Source organism: Peromyscus eremicus, chromosome 2 (assembly GCF_949786415.1).
Source record: "Peromyscus eremicus chromosome 2, PerEre_H2_v1, whole genome shotgun sequence".
NCBI lineage: Eukaryota > Metazoa > Chordata > Mammalia > Rodentia > Cricetidae > Peromyscus > Peromyscus eremicus.
The window spans coordinates 120,867,941-120,887,675 of NC_081417.1; the positions used below are offsets into that span (position 1 = coordinate 120,867,941).

The following is a 19,735-nucleotide window of genomic DNA, read 5'->3' on the forward strand; positions in this document are numbered from 1 at the left end:
GCAGAGGCCAGCAAACACACAGGCCTGGAGGCGGGGTGGGGGGCAGTGACCACAGTGGGAGGTGAATCGTGGGGAAGGGGACTTGCGGAGGGGGGAAGAGCAGACCCAGATTTCAGTCCCAGACATCTATCTCAGCTCTACTATTAACTGTACAGTGTTTCCATGGCACCCACTTGCCCACTCCCAGCTTATTCCCTCGTCAACAGAACTGTGACAGTAACTCCAACCTCACCAAGGGGAGGGGACAGATGAGAGAGCAGCTGGGGAAATACTTCAGGTGCCACCACACTGACTGGACTTCACATCCATCAGCCAGGCACGGAAGGACGGTGTGCATGTCAGATGGCGGCACAACCCTGTGAACAGCCAGCCCTGTCCCCAGACTGGGGACATGGATCTGAAGGACCCCAAGGGCATGAACACGTTGGCATCAGGTGCGGCAAGGTCTAGGGTTGCGGGAAGGAATCCCCAGCATCCAGGGCCCTGGGGCAATTGGCAGGGAGGGGAGAACAGCTGTGAATGAGAAGACTTCCAGCCCTCCAGGCCAGGGTGCTAATGATGCAGGGAAGCCAGCCAGCTGAAACCCTGAGCCAAAACCACCCAACCATCGGCCAGCCTACCCTCCACTGCAGGAAAGAGAAACTGAGGCTGAGGAGGACTTCTCTGGGATCCAGTCTCCACTCAGGCTGGAGGATGGAGGGGGGCTCCTGGGAAGGAGGAAGGCCCTGGTGTAGGTGTGGGCAAGAAGCAAGGGCTCAGGCCCGGCCCTTGACCCAGGGTTCGAGAGGCAGAGGGAAGGAGAAAGGTAGAGCAAGGAGAAAACAGGCCCACTGGGGTTCCCAGCTGTCTAGGCTGGTCTGAACCACTCTAAGTGACAAGCCACAGGGCGGGTGGGTAATGTATTGTCACCACCAGATTCGGCCCTTGAATGCTGCTGCCATCTGTCCCTGTGGGCTTGTGTCCCCCACATCCCACAGTAACCTGGTCATCTGTCTGTCCATAGCCCAGCTTCTGCAGGGCACCTATCCCAAGTAGCCCGTAATGCAGACTGGCACCCACGGCAGTGGCCATACAGAGCAGTGCCATGGCTGTCCCTAGTGTGTTCCCCAAGGAGAGAGTCACTGGCATCTCTCTCCCTTCTGTCCCTTCCGCTTTCCTGTGCTCTTCCCCAGGGTCACTTTCACAGGACAGCCCGCGTTTGTTATGAGAGGAGCCGACAGGGTAGCTCACTGCATGCCTGTGTTTACAGAGAACACACTGCCAACGCCACCTGTCAGCCCCACCTTTCAGGCCCCACAGCACCTGGCACGCTGGCTGTAGAGATGCCAGGGGCCTGGTCTCGGGTAAAGACAATGTGTCCTTGAAGGGTTGGGTGATCGTTTCAGAGCCTCAGGGCAGCCCTGTCTCCCTGGAACCCTCGTGTCTGCTACGGACCTCCCAGGATTGGGATCACACCCTGCTGTGAGGACACTTTCAGCCTTAGTATCACATGCCTCATCCACGGGGCACTTGAATTTGTTCTTCAAGGTGCCAACAAGTGACTGGATGAGAGGTCCTTCCTGGGAATCTGATGTTTTGCCTAGTTAAAAAAAAAAAAAATAGAATCACTATCATTTTCTAAATATAAACCTTGTTCTCATTATTTATACATTTTCTCTTAAAAAAAACTTTATTACATGAAAATGGGAAGGAAAATCACACTTAAATGGAATCCCTTAAAACTTTTCTATTCATTTCTACACACATCAATATTTATGGGCTCATACTCTGTACCTATTGGGAGTGCATTTGGCCACAAGTACATTAGCTTAAAGAGAGAAACAGACTTTTCTCATTTAGGTGGAGTGTTTAAAGTTGCTAATTAGTCCACTGGCTCAGCAGTGTCAGACCTAGCCTTTCTATGGTTCTCTCAGAACTTTCCTCATGGCTACAATATGGCTGCTGCAGCTCCATCCATTACATCCATGTTTGAGACCACCAAAGGCAGTCACTTCTACTTTACTCTTGGGAAGCCAAAGTGTCTTTCAGATATGACCCCAGCTGGTTGTTCTTTAGGACTCCTTTGATCTTGTGGACATGCAGTGGAATAATCTTTCTTTACACTGTGAAGATGTATTGCTCTCATTGTTAATAAAAAGCTGATTGTCCAATAGCTAGGCAGGATTTTGCAGGGCAGAGAGAACGTTGGGAAGAAGGAGAGCAGAGTCAGAGAAGTCTCGATAGAGCCAGATGCAGAAAAGGCGACATGGAAAGTTCATAGATGAGGTAAACGAGCCTCGGGTCAGCACATAGATTAATAGAAATGGGTCAATTCAAGTTGTAAGAGCTGTGTGGAGACCAAGGCCAAGCATTTATAAGTAAAAATAAGTCTCTGTGTGGTTATTTGGGAAGCAGCTGGCAGGACAGAGCTGATCAGTGGTCTAGACGGAAAACTTCACCTACACGGATATCCCTAGCAGCAAATAGAAGTGTCATATGTGCCTTTGAAGCCATGTGCATGTGATTGCCACAGCAACATCAAGCAGAGAGAGAGAACAGTCTCCCGTGGTGTGTGCTGTTTTATAGCTTGTTCCCTTTCTCGTAATTCTGTACTACCAAATTGATCCACAGCAAGAAACACACCCAGTCACTCATTTAATAATGATTTATTGAGAACACGCTACATTCTGGGACCCCTGCTGGGCGCTGAGGGTGTAACAGCAAACACCATGGAGCCCCACTGTCATGGGGTGTAGGGCTTAACGAAGCACACAGAAAACTACAGGAGAAACGCACAGAGGGTGTGTGGCTTCGGTTTTACCGTGTGGCACAGAGAAACAGGTCTGGGCTTGATTCAACCAGGATGGTCACCACATTGAGTGGAGGATCACAAGGTTGAACGGAGGGTCATTGTGTCTCGGGGGAGTCACTGTGTTGAGTAGAGGTTCATCATACAGAGAGGAGCCTCACCACGTTGAGTGCAGGGTCGGTCTGCTGAGTGGAAGGCGGCCGATTTGAATGGAGTGTCACTGTGGTGAGCGGTGGGTCGCTGTGTTGAGGAGATAGATCATCACCGTGTTGAGTCATGGGGTTGAATGGAGAGTCGCCACACTGAGTACAGGTCATGACGCTGAGTATCTGTAGAGTCCTCTTCCTGGGGTGGGATTGTTCAAGCAGCCTCTTGCTGTCATTTAGATCTTAATATGTTTTAGCATTATCAGTCAGCACCCTCTGAAAGTCCATCTTAACACACTGCCCGATTACTTCCTTAGGCTACATTTCTATTGTAAGTTATAGTTCCCGGTGGTGGTGTCGCTGGCTCAGGGTGGGGGTGGGGGAGGGGGAGGGGTGGGAGAGGGGTGGCGCTGGGGGAGGGGGAGGGGTGGCGCTGGGGGGTGGCACTGCTGAGGCTGAAGCTCACATTTAGACTTGCTCTCCCCAGAACACCCACCCCTTGTCCTCCAAGACAGAGCCTATCCCCTGCCTCACCTCCAACACCACTTTCTGTCTCACTGTTATCTTTCCAAAACGTCACCGAGCAGCCGGGCAGCATTGTGTCTGGTTATTTCCGGTTGCATTCCTATCGTGTTACCGGAGCTGATGGCCTTTCAGTTCTTTCCTTATGAGCTTTTAGCTCTGTCCTACTGATGGCTTCCTCTCCTTCTGTCAAATCGCCCCCATGCAACACACACACACACACACACACACACACATACACACACACATACACACACACACACACCACCACCACCACCACCACACCACACACACACACACACACACATACACACACACACCACCACCACCACCACCACCACACCACACACACACACACACACACACATACACACACACCACCACCACCACCACCACACCACACCACACACACACACACACACACCACCACCACCACACCACACACACACACACACATACACACACACACACCACCACACCACACACACACATACACACACACCACACACACACACACACATACACACACACACACACACACACACATTCTGTTACATATGTTATGAAATCCCCTCCTTCTGTGTCCTTGTCAAACTAACCCTCTGGCTTCCCCTGGAACACCCAAACCTCCCAAATCTAGTCCTGTCTCTCCTGTTCTTCCATCTTCTCCTGTCACCCTCCATGCCTGTCCCTAGCCGCAGTTTCCATCTGCTTCCGGGCCAGTCTAGAATGTGAAGGATGACTCTCCCCAGGCCTTTGCACAAGCAGGATTCCATTGAGTCCCACCAGGGAATACCACCTACAGAACAGATGTGTGCCTGGAACAGACCTTGCTCACTCCCTTTGCTCACTCCCCTTAACCTCCTTCCTGCTCACTCTCAGGCAAGTTCTATCCTTCCATGCCTCCCTCGGCTCGTCCCTAACCCTCAGAAAGCCATTAGCTCATTCTGCCGCTGTCCCAGGAGAGTCAAGATCTCCTGACAGGCCAGGGCCAGCCACGTTTCTGTCCTCAGGACCTGGCACAGAAGTGGCACCTAGCAGAAGTTTAGAGAGTCTTTATAGCCAGAATGAATGAATGAATGAGTGAGTGAGTGAGTGAATGGAATCTGTCCGTTCCCGCCCGCTAGGCTTGTGGGCAGACATTTAAAGTTTGCCATTGCTACTTAACCTCTGGCCTCACTTGCTCTCCTCTTCCCGGGTCTAAGTGCAAACGATGCACAGCTTGAGAACTTGTGTCTTCTACAGGGCACTGGAGCTGTCGGGCCTGCCTGGGACCCTGAGTTAGCTCTGGGTCATCCCTGAGCTGTACTCGGCCTGAACCAGGGCTCTGGTGTCTTGGGCAGAAGCCCTGGGTTCTGCTATGTAGGTTGGCTGGGCCTGTAATAAGCAACAATGATCCGGGACCACAGCTCCAGAACCTTCAGGCCTGACCAGGCATCCAGTGAGGACTGCCAGGACATAAATCTTCATGGGCAGTCAGTGCTGACCCCAGGGCACAGGCGTCCTTGGGTCACCAGCGTGCCTGGGTCCCTTTTACGCCTGTTAACAATATGGGTCTTCAGCATTCCTTTCCTTTGCTTCTGAGTGTCATCAAGTCCCCTGGCTGTTAAGACCAAATCCGGCTCGGTGCAACAATTCAAAGAGCCCCAGACCACAGCAGCTGCCTCTCTGACCTTGACTTCCACTGCTCCAGGCATACCAGTTTCCTCAGGTTTGAGGGACACCCTTCCTTCCCTTCCTGGAGCTAGCCTCTGCCATGTCCTGTCTGAGATCCCATCTCTCCTTTGTCCCTGTCTAGGTCCCAGCTCATGGTCCTTGACAATCCAATCAAAAAAGACAAAACAAAACACAGAAGCATCCATTCCTCCGGAGTCTCTAGCTTGCTCATTCAGAATGGAGATGGGGGGGCGGGGTCCCTAACTCACCAGGTTCATCCCCTGCATTTGGAAATGCTGGTGACAGAGTTGGAGTGCCAGCCTTGTGCCTCCATTGAATCCTAGTGTCTAGGTTCTGCACACAGTCTGCTCATTTCTGCAAGTGAGGAGAGTAATGGTAAACATGGTTGGTGGAGGGCTCACTGGCACCGTGCCCATGCCACCCACCCCATATACAGCATCCCATTTAATCATTACAGCGTGCCCCTGATGTCTGTGTTACTGCCTCCACTTTATAGAGAAGGACAATTCAGTCCAGAAAGATGAAATGTCTCAGCCATAGTCACAGGCCAGATGGAAGCCCAGCCCCACACTCAGGGCTGATGCTCTAAAGCTGGTCCTCTGTCCCAAGCTGGGAATCATTGTACCTGTGCTGGTAACCTGCAGAGTGGGCACCCGGCTCCCTCCAGCTCCACTCTGCCCCACAGAACGGCTGTTCTCACTTTCCTGAGCAAAAGGGTGGAGGGGTAGGAGGAAAAGGCTCCTGAAGCCTTCTCGTTTCAGGAGCGGAGATGGGTAATCACCGAACCATCCCAGGGAAGAGCAGGAACAGAGCCATGCACGGCTGAAAAGGGTCTGGAGGACAGCTTGCTAAGGGGATGCGTTCTGCCCTGGCAGGGGGCAGGCTGGTTCAGAGAGTCCAGGAGCAGATAGAGAATTTGAGCCAAGCCCGGAGGGCTGGAAGAGAAGGGCATCCAGGAGCAGGGGTACCCAAACCCAGGACAGCACGGAGGTAGGTCTGCGGTGCTGGACGTGCTCGACATAGTGAATTATTCAACGGCAAAGGGCAGCAGAGGTCAGATGATGAATGGCTGTGAGGCCAGGCTAAGGACTCCAACCTTCAACAGAATACAGTAGGGAATCACGGGAGGTGGGAGTCTCCCCCTTCGCAGCAGTAAGTGGGCACAGGGGGACGTTCCATGTGGCCTGACTGGCTAGTCTGTCTTCTGTGAATAGCCTGGGGCTACAGGCACCTCCAGTCAGGAGTTGAAGATCTTACAACTAGATTTCCTCGCCTCCAGTTAGCTTTCCTCTGGGAAAACGGACAATGATTCAGCCTCTCTGAGCCTCAGTTTCCTGACAAATGGGGAAATGCAATCTTGCAGGCTGTAAGGGTCAGAGGAAATCGTGTGGCACAGCAGGGCAGGTGTGTTATCGAGTCCTACGACTCTGTGGACAAGATGGCCCTGGGGGCCACTCAGAGGACCTGCGCTGGGGTCCCAGCTTGGCCCCTGCAGCACCAACATCTCAGTGCCGGCAGGAGACCTGGGAAGCAGGCGTGGCCTCTGAGCAGGCCTACAGAGCAGGGCCACCATGCACCATGCTACCTGTAAGGCACAGGGCTCCTGTCCTTGTTCTTCCTCTTCCTGACTCCTGGGAGGCTGCAGGAACCTCACAAGCACCGACCTCTCCCTCAGGAGACGCCCTGCTCAGCTCCATGCCGCTCACGGCCAGAACACCTCTGGCACACATACTCAAGCATCCCCTGTGGGAGTTTTTACACTCTCTCCCTCCTGAGTCACCGGTTGAAGTAGGAAGTGATCCTACTTCACTAACGAGGACACAGGCGCCGAGCGGGAAGGAAGCCTGACACTGTTGGAATACCTGCGATGTGCAGGGGGGTACCGTATCCGTTTGTCCATCTCACCCATGGCTCCAACCATTGGGATTGTCTTCACGACAGGAGTGCAGACAGACAGCAACTTGTTCAAGTCTGTAGAGCAAGGACCTGGCAGAGGATGAGTGTGAACCCAGGTCCGTTTGGAGCTCAGAGTCTGAGATTTAGGACATTGGCCATGTGTGGTCAACAGACTGCCTCCTCCCAGGGCTTTTCTGAGAACCAGATGGGATAAAGGGTGTGAGTGTGCCCAAGGATGGAGAATGGAGGTGCAATCTTGTCTGTCATGTGGAGAGAAGGTGTATAGGAAGGACGGCAGGGTTCCCAGGTCACAACAAACCATTAGCAGGCCAGTGCTCAAGGCCCTCAGGACGACTGCCTGCCCATGCCACCCCTCCCCAGGGACTTTCCCTCTAGAGTGGAAACTCCCACAGTCAGACAGGGAGAGCAAATGCCAGGACTTTCTGCCCCTGCGTGCAAACCAGGACCTGGGGCTGGAGGCTGGAATCCAGGGTATGACACCCACTGGGCTCCTCTAGCCCCTTCTGGCTACTCTAGGCCATCACTGCTCCCCTCTGATCCCATCGGTCATGTAGAGGGATATCCAGAGGTGCCAGGATCACCCACCACTGAGTCAGTGAGGCAAGGCGAGAGTGGGAGGAAGTGGGCCACTGCCCCTGCTGCCCAAGTTCACAGCCCTTCCTCGCTATCAAAATCCACAGTGCCCTCCCCTCCACCCATACCTACCGGTCACCCGCAGCCTCCAGAGGCTGACGTGGAGCAGGGAGGGCTGAGATTGGGGATAGCAAAAACAGCCTGGACTAGGCACATGCAAAGTGAGTGGTGACCAAGCCACAAAAGGAGCAGACACCATCCCCAGCCTCCCCACCCACCCCCACACCCCTACACCCCCACCCCACCCCTGCCCGCTCCAACCACCTCTGGATGATCCCTGCTGCTTTCTCATCACAGGGTAGCTCTGTCCAGGCTCTTCCCCTTCCAGGACAGTGGGTCACAGAATCATAGAAACCCCCCTGTTCTTGACACTGCCTGATCTGGAGCAAAACTTGCTCCCTGGCAGCCACCTAACAGAAGCCCCGATCCCCTAGGGTATCCTTTCTTGCCAAGGTTGCTCCCCACCCACGCCATGAGCTGGCTTTGAGTGAGTGCCTATCCTCAGCAGAAATGTTCGTGTTAGCGGGCTCATCCCAGGCAACCCAGGAACATGGTCTTCCCACTGCACACCTGTGAGGGGTGCCACACAGGTGGGGGAGCCACCTGTAGACCCCCCACCTGTAGGAGGGACAGAGCTAACTTTCCTTTGCCCCATGGCTGGCAGCTAGAGACTCTTGGTACCTGAAGCCTCCGCGGCTATGATTCTGGGCATGGGGGCCACTCCCCCCCACACACACACAGCTGTCCCACATGGCCACACTGCTGTGTCTGCTGCTCCCTTCTCAGAGAGGCCCCTCGGTGCCAGTCAGGCATGAAGCCTCATTTTATTCTGCCCGGAGGGAATGGGCAGTTTCACAGAAAAGAATTCGCAGGCAAATAAAGGTGACCTTTTAATGTTGAAAACGTTTTTTATTTCAGTCCTTGCTGCTGGCTCAGCTCTGTCTGATGTGGGTCACAGACATCCCTGCCTGGGCCAGCAGTACACAGCAGCCTGCTCCATTTCACCTGGCCCATGGCTGGTTCTATCAGCAGAGAGGAGGTGCCTGGTGGAGGCATCTTTACTGAAGAGGTAGAAATGTCCCGGAAGGCAGGAGGGTGACGGTGTCTTCTCACTCAGCACCAGTGCTATCTCTTTTCCTTGTCTGGGACCTCCGACCTTCACCAGAGTCATGCTCCTAGATGTCTCACGACAGCTCTAAGTGTGTGGACCTGCCTGGAGGAGGTAGCAGCACCCTCCTCCCTGTGGCTTCCTCTGCCCTGGGCTAAGAGCAGAGGGCTTTGCCAGATTTGCAGGCTGGGGTGACCCCAGCTTCTGCTCCATGCTTTGTCCCCAACTTACAAGACAGCAAGCTCATGAGATTGTGAGCCCTTTGGGGGTCAAGGACCAATGTCTCTTTCCAATGCTAAATGCCTGGCATATAGCAGCAGATGCTCAGGAAATGCCAAAGACATCAAGTGGAATTAACCCAGCAGCTGGATTTTGCCCACTTGAAGCCAGGGCAAAGCATGTTCCACAAGCTGCTGCTGGGCTCTTCGGGCAGCTTTTTGCCTGGTTTTGTGACTGTCCAGAAGCCCTTTAGAAAAGTGAGTGCCAGAGACTAAGGAGCCATACTTGTCAAAAGGGGGAGGGTGACATCATCTGCAAAGGTTCCCAGATCTGCTGAGATCTGCACATGCCCAACATCCCCTGCAAAGTGTGGTGAATGAGGCCAAGAAGTTGTCCCAGGGCAGTGGCAAGCAACAGGCCACAGAAATGGATGCTCACTCCCCAGAGAGAACATTCTCACCTAGCAGTTGGGACGCCAGGAGAGCTGGCAGAAGAAGGTCACTTAGGCGGGGATATAGGAATGAGTGAATTTGCCCGGCACAATGGAAAAAGACAGCTCAAGCATGGGCATGGGCATGGGCATAGGCATGGGCATGGGCACGAGCTATCGGCAGCTGCAGGAACAGGAGGGACCAGAGAGGTGCCTAGAGGTCAGGTTAGGTCAGCAGAGGTCAGCCACAGAGGGTCACAGAACCCAGAGCAGGGGAGCTGCTAATGAGACTGAGCCAGGAGACCTCGTCAGCTCTGAGTGGGGTGAGTCAAACCACCCATCAGAGGACCAAACCTCAGTAGACATGGGGCCCTGAGAGGCCTCCATGAAGGAGCAGAGGCCCTGGGTAACACCACAGAGGGCCCAATTAGAGGTCAGCATTAGGAAATGGAAAGGGCTTCAGTGGGTCTGGCTGTAACACTCAGAAAAGCCCACTTGACCTGCAGGTCAGCAGAACAAGCTGCAATCCGAAGCATGTACTCACTGGAGGTGGGGGGTGATTGCCGCCTCCCATGTGTGTTCTTTTCAGTTCCCAAGATGCCTCAGCTCACTGCCTCACCTGACCTGCCATACAATCCCATTTGGGGGGAGGAAAACTGAGACCTTATGGGGTCACATGAAGAGAGCAGTACTGTCAGGCTAGACTCAGAAGCAGTTTCATCTCAGCCCTGGACATCGGGCTCGAAGCCCAACTCTTTGTCGGGGAGGGGGTCCCCAGGGCTGTCTGGTAGCCCATAGTACAGGTCTTCCTCCTCCTGCTCGGGTTCCTCCGCACTTGTCTGGACAGTCTCCTCCTCCGTCACCCGCAGGGACCGCCGCTGCTTGCTGGGCAGAGCTGCTTCCCGCACCTGCCCCTCCAGGACCACGTCCTCTGATGTGGGGGTGTCATCAATGAGGGCAAAGTCACTGAAGCGATCCAGTGGACCCCTGCTGGCCCACGGCACCTGTGGGTGTGGCTCATCTCTGTTGGGTGGGGACGGGTGGGGGCTACTGCCTTCACTGGAACCCATGTCCAGGTCATCTTGGAAGGAGGCCAGGGGTGCAGGGCCTGGAGGGCTGCAGAGGCAAAGAGAATGAGTGAAGGGTGGGCCCTGCATCACACTGTCTGGGTCCAGATCTCAGCCGCTAGCTGCAGTAACTTCGCGTATCTCTGGGCTTCCTTTTTTTCCCCCTGGAAATTGGGGGCAATGTGAGTCCTCTCCTCTCCCATGTGGTTGCTTCTGAGATGTGCAGCAGCTAAAATGTTCACAGCTCTTCACACAGTGCCTGGCACTGAGTAGGTGCCCTAGCGACAGGGATGTTATTAAAAAAAAACAAAAACTAAAACAAAAATAAAACAGCCAGCCAGGTGGCCCGTCCACAACTACAGGCGTTCGGGATCCTTCTCTGGCCCCTCACAGGCCATTTCCCACTGCGGGTCCCTCTGTGTCCTTCTCGTTCCCTCACCCCCCACCCCCAGCAGCGGACTGGGAGCTCCAGGAGACTGGAGGCCAGCTGAGGCCTGAGAATGAGCTAGTGTCCAGTAATGATGTGGATGAGTGGAGCAATCAGAGACTTGACTGGAAAAGAAACAGGAACTGGGCTGTGGCGGGGACTAAAACTTGCCCGAGACACCGAGCAGGTCAACAGCCCAGCCAGGATTTAAATCCAAGCCCTCTGGCTCCTGGCCTCCTGCTGCTCACGACAAGCATTTGGAAAAGGAAGAACGGTGTGCTGGGCACTTAAAGCATTGTCCCTGTGTGATAAAAATGACTGTCCCCCTGGGAGAAACTGCTCAGGAGAGTCCAAAACCGACGCTTACAGAGCCAAGGAGTCGGGATCAGCACCTAGGTTCTTTAGAGCCCCAGGCCAGCCTCATTTGCCTGTGACTCTCCCGCCCTCTGCTGCTCACTCCCAAGTGTCCCTGCACACACACACACACACACAAACACACACACACACACACACACACACACACACACACACACACACCTGCACTTGCCCTAGACCTGGGCAGCACTGCCACCCCTATGCTGCCCACTCACCTGCTCTGAGTATGGGGTCTTTCTCCCTCAGTCTCATCCACGCCCCTGTGGACGACCACCGTAGCTTCCATCCAGGCCTGAGCAGTCTGAGGAGGCTCTCCTTCCCCACCACTGCTGACTCCTGTCTTCAGCTCAGGGGCCAGCAGGGGCCTGGGATCCTCACTGTAGCCCAGGACCTTCATTTGGATGTGAGTGAAGTCTGGAAGGCTCTGGTCATAGGCGGCTTCTTCCCACAGCCTGACGTAGGGGGCTTGGGGGCTGGGTCCAACAGATGGTGGGAGAGAAGTGGGCAGGTAGACATGAGTTCTCTCACCATGGCCCCCTGTCTGCTCTGGGGGGATGGGCCCACTGACTTCAAAAGAAACACTTCAGGGGCATCACTGTGCCCAGGCCCACAGATGGTGAGGCTGAGGCCCAACTAGGTGTACAGAGCTCTGGCCTGATCCCAAGTCAACATCACATAATGTCTTGAAAGGTATCCACAGCATGTAATGGTAAGACGGAGAGGACTCGGGACTAGAGAGATGCACTAACTACTCTTCGAGAGGACCCGGGTTCAATTCCCAGCACCCTCAAGGCAGCTCACAACTGTCTATAAATCCAGTTCCAGAGGATTTGACACCCTCACACAGACATACATGCAGGCAAAACAAAATTAGATAGATAGATAGATACACAGATAGATAGATAGATAGATAGATAGATAGATAGATAGATAGATAGAGAGACAGATAGATACATGAGAGGGCTCAGCATGGAGGCTGGCTGGGGTACACCTCATTGCAGCAGTCACAGCTTTGACGCTTAGTAGAGTGAACCACAGCTGCTTGGAGGCTCCTTGCCCGCAAGGCTGGGGAGTGATTGTCTACACCCCCTGTCATTCCAGGAGGTGCTGCAAGGGAACTGAGGCACAGCAAACTGACTTATACAGAGAGCGACACAGCCCCTGCTTGGTGGATCAGGTCCACAGTGATCTGCTCCCTGCACTGTGTTTCAGGGACTAGGCCCTTGTCTAAGGTCACATGACTGGGGGGGGTGACAAGACAAAGGAAGGGACCCCAGGTGGCCTGAGCTAAGTTGTTGCCCCTGAGATGTTTCTTGGGGGGTGGCCCCACCCACCGGGGTGTGTTCACTGTTTCCCACTGGGGCGCTTCACCCTGTGGTGTCAGGAATGGAAAATGCCAGCATTACAAACTCCCCCAAGCAAAGCGGAGTGGCTCTGAGCCCCCATAGCTCCAGGGCCTGTGGCCGGCCTTTGGAGTCACAGCTCAGGGGATTAACCAAAGCCAAAGGGTTCTTGGCTCTGCCCCAAACCAGAAACAGGCCTTGACACCTCCATGGCCAAGTCAGGCCAGGATTCAGACCTGTCTCCAGCCCTGACTCCCCACGAGATCTGAAGTTTGTGTTTCTTGGAGCCTCAGCGTCTACATCTAGAAAATAGGAATGACGATGTTAAGATGCACAAAACCGGGAGTTAGAAATGACGTGTGATTTCTCAGAAAACAGGAGGCAAAGAGGAAGCTGGACAGGATAAGAGAGTCAGACACCCAGCCCAGCTATGCTGGTCCGCTCCCTCCTTACCTCTTCCCTTGCTCCCCTCCTCCCCACTTTTGACAGGAGGCTAGACCGCGGGTCCATTCTCCCTGCACTTACCTCTTCACCTCCGAAAGCCTGTTCTCCAGCAGGCTCAGGGTCTTTGGGGACAAGATGCCTTGAAAGTCAGAGTCTGCCGGTACAAAGCTGATCTGCAAGGAGGGAGGATATGGTCTTTGCAATGGACCAGGGATAGAGCTGGCTGTCGCCACACACCCTGGCTGCTGGGCCCAGAGCCTCTGCAAACTTCTCTGCAGACTGTAGGAGAGGAGGACCTCACAGGTCCTCTGCTTGATGAGGGAGTTTCTGTGTGTGGTTCAGCCCCAGTGGGTAGACAGATCTAGGTTCCTGTCCACACCATGTTCTTCCTTTACCGGACAATCCCGAGAACCCACCCTGTGCAGACACCATCTGGGCACCGGGGGGCAGCAGTGGGTAAGAGAGATGCCCTACCCTGGAGCCCAGGCCCACCATTTCCCAGAGGTTTCTACAAGGGGTGCTGTATCGGCACCTGTCGAGTGAGTGGTCAGCCAGTCACTGACTCGTGCCTCACAGGACACAGCTGTGGTGGACAGGCAGAGGCACAGGTGGCTGAGGGTGTGCCCACAACAAGCAGCCTAACTACAGGGGTGGCCACCGGGGTTGGGAAGGAAGGCCATGAAGGAGCGAGCCAGGTGAGGCAGAACGAGCCCTGCCTTTGGGGTCCTGGAGACAGGTGGGCGTCTCTTCACTACCAGGTCCTTGCTGTGGGTCCTGGGAACCATCCATCCTTCCAGAGCCTCTTTGAACTCTTGTGGTTAATGAGAGATGCCTCCAAGAGACACCTGCTTAGAGAAGCACTGTGTACCACAACCAGGAGGTGCCCCAGGGTCCACTGATGGGTATAGACAACAAAATACAGGGACGTACACAATGGCGTGCCTGTTAGCCTTGGGAAGGAAGTTCTGATGCATGTTACAGCAAAGGTGAGCACTGAAGCCACGATGCTGAGTGACACATGCCAGATTGGGGGGTGGGGGCGGAGACAAACACTCTAAGACTCCACTTCCCTGTGTACCAGGTTGTGAAGGTCGGAGAGCAGGCTGGCGGCTCCGCAAGACAAATGAGAGTGGTAATGGGGAACTGTTGCTTGGTGGGTGTAAATCTTTCATCTCCTAGTCTGGAAAGAGTTCTGGAAATGGGCTGACCACACTGAGAATGACCGGATGCCTCAGAACTGCATGCTTACCTGTGGTTAAATCAGTGGATCCTGTGCTTATATATTGTATGGGGTTTTTAAAGGCCTGTGTCCCAGCAGAGCTGTGAGGACTCCCTGAGCCAATACAGAGGACTCTCTCAATATAGTACCAGGATACAGGGCTTCTCAGTAAATCACAACCTGGCCCAACAAAGACCAAACCAGTGGACACACAAATCTGAACATTTTTCATGCAACACCTGATGACCCCCTGCTGAACTGCTCCAGGTTCACAAACAACACTTTGTCCCTTTCCACAGAGTACGGTGAGGGAGGCACTCTCTGCACCAGCAAAGTTCCATGATGGTGGAAAGAAGGGGGTGATGGGTAGAGAAGCTCTTACATTCCTGAGGAGGCACCTCCATCTTACATCTGCACTAAGGATGCTCTGGGGCCAGCTGGTTCCATACTTTTTAAAATTTACCTCTTTTAGCCAGGCGATGCTGGTGCACGCCTTTAATCCCAGCACTCGGGAGGCAGAGGCAGGCGGATCTCTGTGAGTTCGAGGCCAGCCTGGGCTACAGAGTGAGTTCCAGGAAAGGCACAAAGCTACACAGAGAAACCCTATCTGGAAAACCAAAACAAAACACAAATAAAAAACAAAAACAAGATTTACCTCTTTTTCCTCACTATCTCCTGGCCCAGGTATCATCATCATCATCATCATCATCATCATCTACTCTATCACCATCATCACTACCATACCCATCTCCATCATTACCATCATCACTATTGCTATCACCATCATCACTATTGCCACCACAATCATCATCATCATCATTGCCATCCTATCATCACCACCACCACAAACATTACCATCATCACCATTACTATCACAATCAACATTGCCATCACCACCACTACAATCATGACTACCATCACTGACATGAGGAGCTTGGAGGAGACAGAGGGGAAGCAACATCCTAGAACACAGATTCTTTTCCTAAAGAAAGAGAAAGAGGCCGGGCGGTGGTGGCGCACGCCTTTAATCCCAGCACTTGGGAGGCCGAGCCAGGCGCATCTCTGTGAGTTTGAGGCCAGCCTGGGCTACAGAGTGAGTTCCAGGAAAGGTGCAAAGCTACACAAAGAAACCTTGTCTCAAAAAAAAAAAAAACAGAAGAAGAAAAAGAAGAAGGAGGAGGAGGAGGAGGAGGAGGAGGAGGAGGAGGAGGAGGAGGAGGAGGAGGAGGAGAAGAAGAAGAAGAAGAAGAAGAAGAAGAAGAAGAAGAAGAAGAAGAAGAAGAAGAAGAAGAAGAAGAAGAAGAAGAAGAAGAAGAAGAAGAAAAGATATGCAGAATTGATGATCAGGAGCAGGACCAGACTTGGAAACCCTCAGAACATCAGACCAAGGATTTCAACCTTTATCCATGGCCACGGGCATTCCAGAAGAATTTTTAGCAGGAGAGTACCTATCAGATCTGAGTTCAGGCTAAACACTGACCAGTCCCTAGAGGGAGGAAGCATAGAGAGGGAAGCCCACAAAGGGGACAGGTCCTTCAACTACCAGGTCCTGGTTTTGAGCTGCAGCAGAGCAGACAGAAGTAAGGAGCAGAGGATGCAGAGCCTGCATCTCTCCCTGCCACTCCACTCTTCTTCCTCGCTCCCCGTTCCATCTCAGCTTCTAAGCTCAGCGTCTTCAGAAGCCCCCAGCTCTGGGGCCAGCTCAGTTCTCCCACTTGACCCATGTTTGAGGCCCAGCTGAGTACCAAATCCAACCAGGTTTGCATGCAAACCCAACAGAACAGCCATGGTGAAGAGTGGGAGTCCTTTCTTCCTCCTATTCCAATTGTGACAGCTCTAACAGCTGGTGTCCTCCCTGCTTCCCCTGCAGACCTCCGAGTGCTGGTAACATCCTCTCAAGAACAACGTCTCCGCACCTGCTTCACACAGGCACGGTCACCAGGCCCCCTCCAATCCCCACAGCACCATTTGCTCCCTTCCATTTGGCCATGCAAGGCACAGTGGGGGGGGGGGTCTCTGCCAAGGTCACAGACTTGGCACAGGGCACAGGGACTTGAACTGGGGTTTGAGGGGCACTAGGAGGTGTGGGTTTCCACTAGCCATACCACCTCCCCACACAGGAGCACGTGAACCTTTAACTGTTACCCATTAATCCTCAGCTCTGTTCCCCCCACCAGCCATCCTGCTGTTACTCAGTCCCTCCACCAGCTGCCCCTGGAAAGGATGCTTTCTTCCCAACATCCCCACCCTCCCTAGGTGGTGACATGGTGGCTCTGACCTCAAGGCCCTCTTCTCCCAGTGACCTCTGCTCAGGACATTGAGCACGCAGAGGAGAGTTGACTGTAAACGGCTTTGGAAAGGGCTGCAAACCAGTTGAGACTGCCCAAGCTCCAGATATAAGTGACAGGCCTGAGCTGGCCACAGAGGGGGTAGGGCTGGGAGAGGCTGGGGCCTGGCCCCAACTCTTAGAACTCCTTCTGGGTACTCCCCACCAAAGTGGGGGGGGTGGAGGAAGCTAGGAGGACAGGGCTCTAGGTATCCAGGCTCAGTGGGGCCTCAGATGTCTGTCCCCCTTTCCTACTCACACTGTACATTTCAGGAAACTGAGGCTTAGAGAATGAAGTGGCTCAGCCTCCCAGGCACTTAGAGACAGAACACAAGCTAGACCCTTGTTGCTCTCCGTGTGTCCCTGAGTCTATCTCTACCTAGCGTGTGACATTGGAAAATCCACCCCACCTCTCTGGACACTGAAGGCTTACAACGCTGGCAGGTTCACCCCTCGGGGCTGCGTGGGGATCAAGGAGAGCAACAGCAGCAGCAGCAGCAGTTTATCTAAACCCAACACCACGGTTGCAAATGTGCTCCTTCCTGTCTTCCACACGTCATACTTGGGTTAGCACGGGGCTATGCAGAGCCAAGACTGGGGAGCCGATTTACAGACGAAAATACTGTGACTCAGAAAGACCCAGCACGACAGCGCTCTCAGCAGCTGGGGGCATAGAATGGAGCATCCTGGATGGAGCACCCGTTATGGAACACTCAGGGCACAACGCTACTCTAAAGCAAGCTCCCACCTGAGATCTGTGCTTCAGGATCTGTGAGATGAAAGGGAACCGCAGAAAACACAGAGCACTTGGGATAGGGTCGGGGTGAGCTGTGGGTTCAAGTTTGGAAGATAGTAAATGCTGGCTAACTTCTGCTCGAACACAGGGACAGTGCATGGACCCCATTGTGTCCCCGTTCTGGCTGGCTCAAGGATCAGATGTGAGGGCCTTCTGACCAGCCACAATGAGAGATGGATGGATAAACGAAAAGGATACCCCCCCAGAACAGAGAGAATACGGGGAGTCCAAATGGGAAGAACATAGCCGTTGGAGGCAAGGGGTTGGTACCTGAGGCAATGAGAGCCATGTGTCCTCCTGCCCCCTCCCCACCCCCTGCCACCCCCTGTCACCCCCTACCTTAGGATAGCATTGGCACATGCTCCAGATGACGCCCCCGATCACCATGATGCTGCCCATAGCGTAGAAGGTGCCATAGACCTGGGGTCGATCGTGGCTCATAAGGAACGTGCCGAGGGATAGGAGGAAAAGGCCCAGCACAATGAAGCCGATTCGGAAGGTCTTCTCATCAGTCATGGTGGCTAACCAGGCCTGATAGCTGACCAGCTCTCCAGTAGAGGGCTGCCCACAATCCTAGGCAAACGTTGAGCAGGCTCTCAGTGAGGGATGATACACTGCTGGAGGAGGCGTGAAGCTCAAAGCAAGGAAGGGTCCCCACAGGTCCGGGTCCCCACAGGTCCAGCTCCCAGCCCTGGGCCCCGCAGTTCTGCAGGGCAGGAGGTAACACGCTTCAGTGGGCCCAAGTGCCCAGCCATCTACCTCCAGCCACTCTCCTTCCCTCTGGGCCCAGCTGTTGGGAGCTTGTGAATCTGAGCAGGGGACAGAGGCAGTGGAGGGCTGGGGGAGGTCACAGGGGCTGGGCCAGCCATGGTTTTGACGTCATCTCATTTGCCTACGGTGGAGCTGAGCCCAGACAGGCTTTGCACCTCCCAGCTCTGGGAAGCAGGGGTGGGGCCGTGGCGGCATCCAGAACCCACAGCCTGACAGTTTAGACACCTAAAGACACCCTTTCTCAAGGACACCTGATCATCTAGGCTCAATAGGAGTAGCTGTACCCACTAAATGGTCACCATCCTAGATATGTCTCTGTTCGGTTCATTTAAGGAGACAGGGGCCACTTCACAAATGGGGACTCGGGCATAATAGACAAGTAACCTGCCCAAAGTCGCAAATAGTGAGACCCAGAGTCACCACAGGTACCCAGAGCGTGACAGGTGGAGTTCTTGTGAGTGACCTGTGCAACATCAGGGCTCCCAGTGAGCTCCCTGAATCCCTGTACTCAGGGACTTTCCTGTATGGGCTGTGCGTGTCCCTTGTGCCCCATTGTATTCACACATGCACCTCTCCTAGCATGCCTGGCCATGGTGTCCCTTCCCAGAGAGGGTTCTGCAATCTCTGTCTCCCGCCATCACTGCCCTGTCTAGCTGCACTTCACAAGAACTGGGAACAAGCACCCTGGGAAAACTGCCCAGGTGCCAAGTCTCTGGTCACCTCCAGTCCCAGGGTGAACTTAAGCAGTGGATTTGAGTTTTGTCGCCTGTGGATTGTAAGTGGCCATTAGGCCATCTCCCAGTCTGGCACCGGGAAGTGACGTGTAGTGGAAGGAAAGTCATTTGAGATTGTAACCGGCCAGGGACCTCTAGGGAGACATTAGAATCATCTTAAAGAGACTCGGAGAAAAGAGAGGCCATGAATGCAGAGCAACCTAGCTGGTACCCATTGTAAAAAGGACGAGGCCCAGCGGGACCTAGGTGATACGGTCCTAGAAGCCAGAGAATGAATCTCTGCCACATCCACAGAAGCTTCTCGTGCCCCCTGGTGGCCTTGTAGTGTGTCTGGCCTGGCGCTGTCACATCCTGTTGTCACTGCCTCTGTACACCCAGCCCCAGGAACATGTGGCAGAGTTGCCATGCCCACTTCTCAGATAAGGAAACCAAGTCTGAGGCGTGAAAGAGATTGGCCAAGATCTTCCCTAATACCACCAGAGCTCAAGTAAACGGATCTGGCTTTTGGACATTCTGGAAAGGTCTGGGCATTCTCCTCTCTGCTGATTTTTTTCTCTCTTTGCCCTTGTAGTAGCAATGAGTAAGAAACTCTGAGATAAGTCAGTAAAGAGGCAATTCCACGGAGTTTATCTGATAATCAAAGGGATTTATTTTGGGTTAATTCACAAAAGCGTAAGGGAGTTGGTTGCAGGATCCCGGAGGGGTGAAGTGCGGTCCAACACGGTCCTCTGGAAAATGGCCCTGATCCAAAGCACCAGCATCCAGCATCCAAGACCACAAGGTAGCCAAGAGA

General features: G+C 53.8%; 1 protein-coding gene across 1 annotated transcript; it reads right to left on the reverse strand.

Annotated features, from left to right (window-relative positions):
• Positions 1 to 8,609: 8,609 nt before the first annotated feature.
• On the reverse strand, positions 8,610 to 18,082 carry Bsnd (barttin CLCNK type accessory subunit beta). Its single transcript, XM_059256019.1, has 5 exons — positions 17,777 to 18,082; positions 13,178 to 13,269; positions 11,525 to 11,782; positions 10,947 to 10,966; positions 8,610 to 10,548 (listed from the first exon to the last, which is right to left on the reverse strand). Exons 1-5 carry the CDS (start codon positions 17,951 to 17,953, stop codon positions 10,163 to 10,165), a joined length of 933 nt encoding a protein of 310 aa, XP_059112002.1. The 5' UTR covers positions 17,954 to 18,082; the 3' UTR covers positions 8,610 to 10,162.
• Positions 18,083 to 19,735: the final 1,653 nt, after the last annotated feature.

Excerpts from the sequence above, each read along its gene's own strand:
- Bsnd (XM_059256019.1), bottom strand. The coding sequence starts at position 17,953 with ATGACTGATGAGAAGACCTTCCGAATCGGCTTCATTGTGCTGGGCCTT. Across the intron at positions 13,270-17,776 it reads TGTGCCAATGCTATCCTAAG|ATCAGCTTTGTACCGGCAGA; the intron begins GTAGGGGGTGAC and ends CCCTCCTTGCAG. Across the intron at positions 10,967-11,524 it reads AGACCCCATACTCAGAGCAG|TCCGCTGCTGGGGGTGGGGG; the intron begins GTGAGTGGGCAG and ends TGGAGCTCCCAG.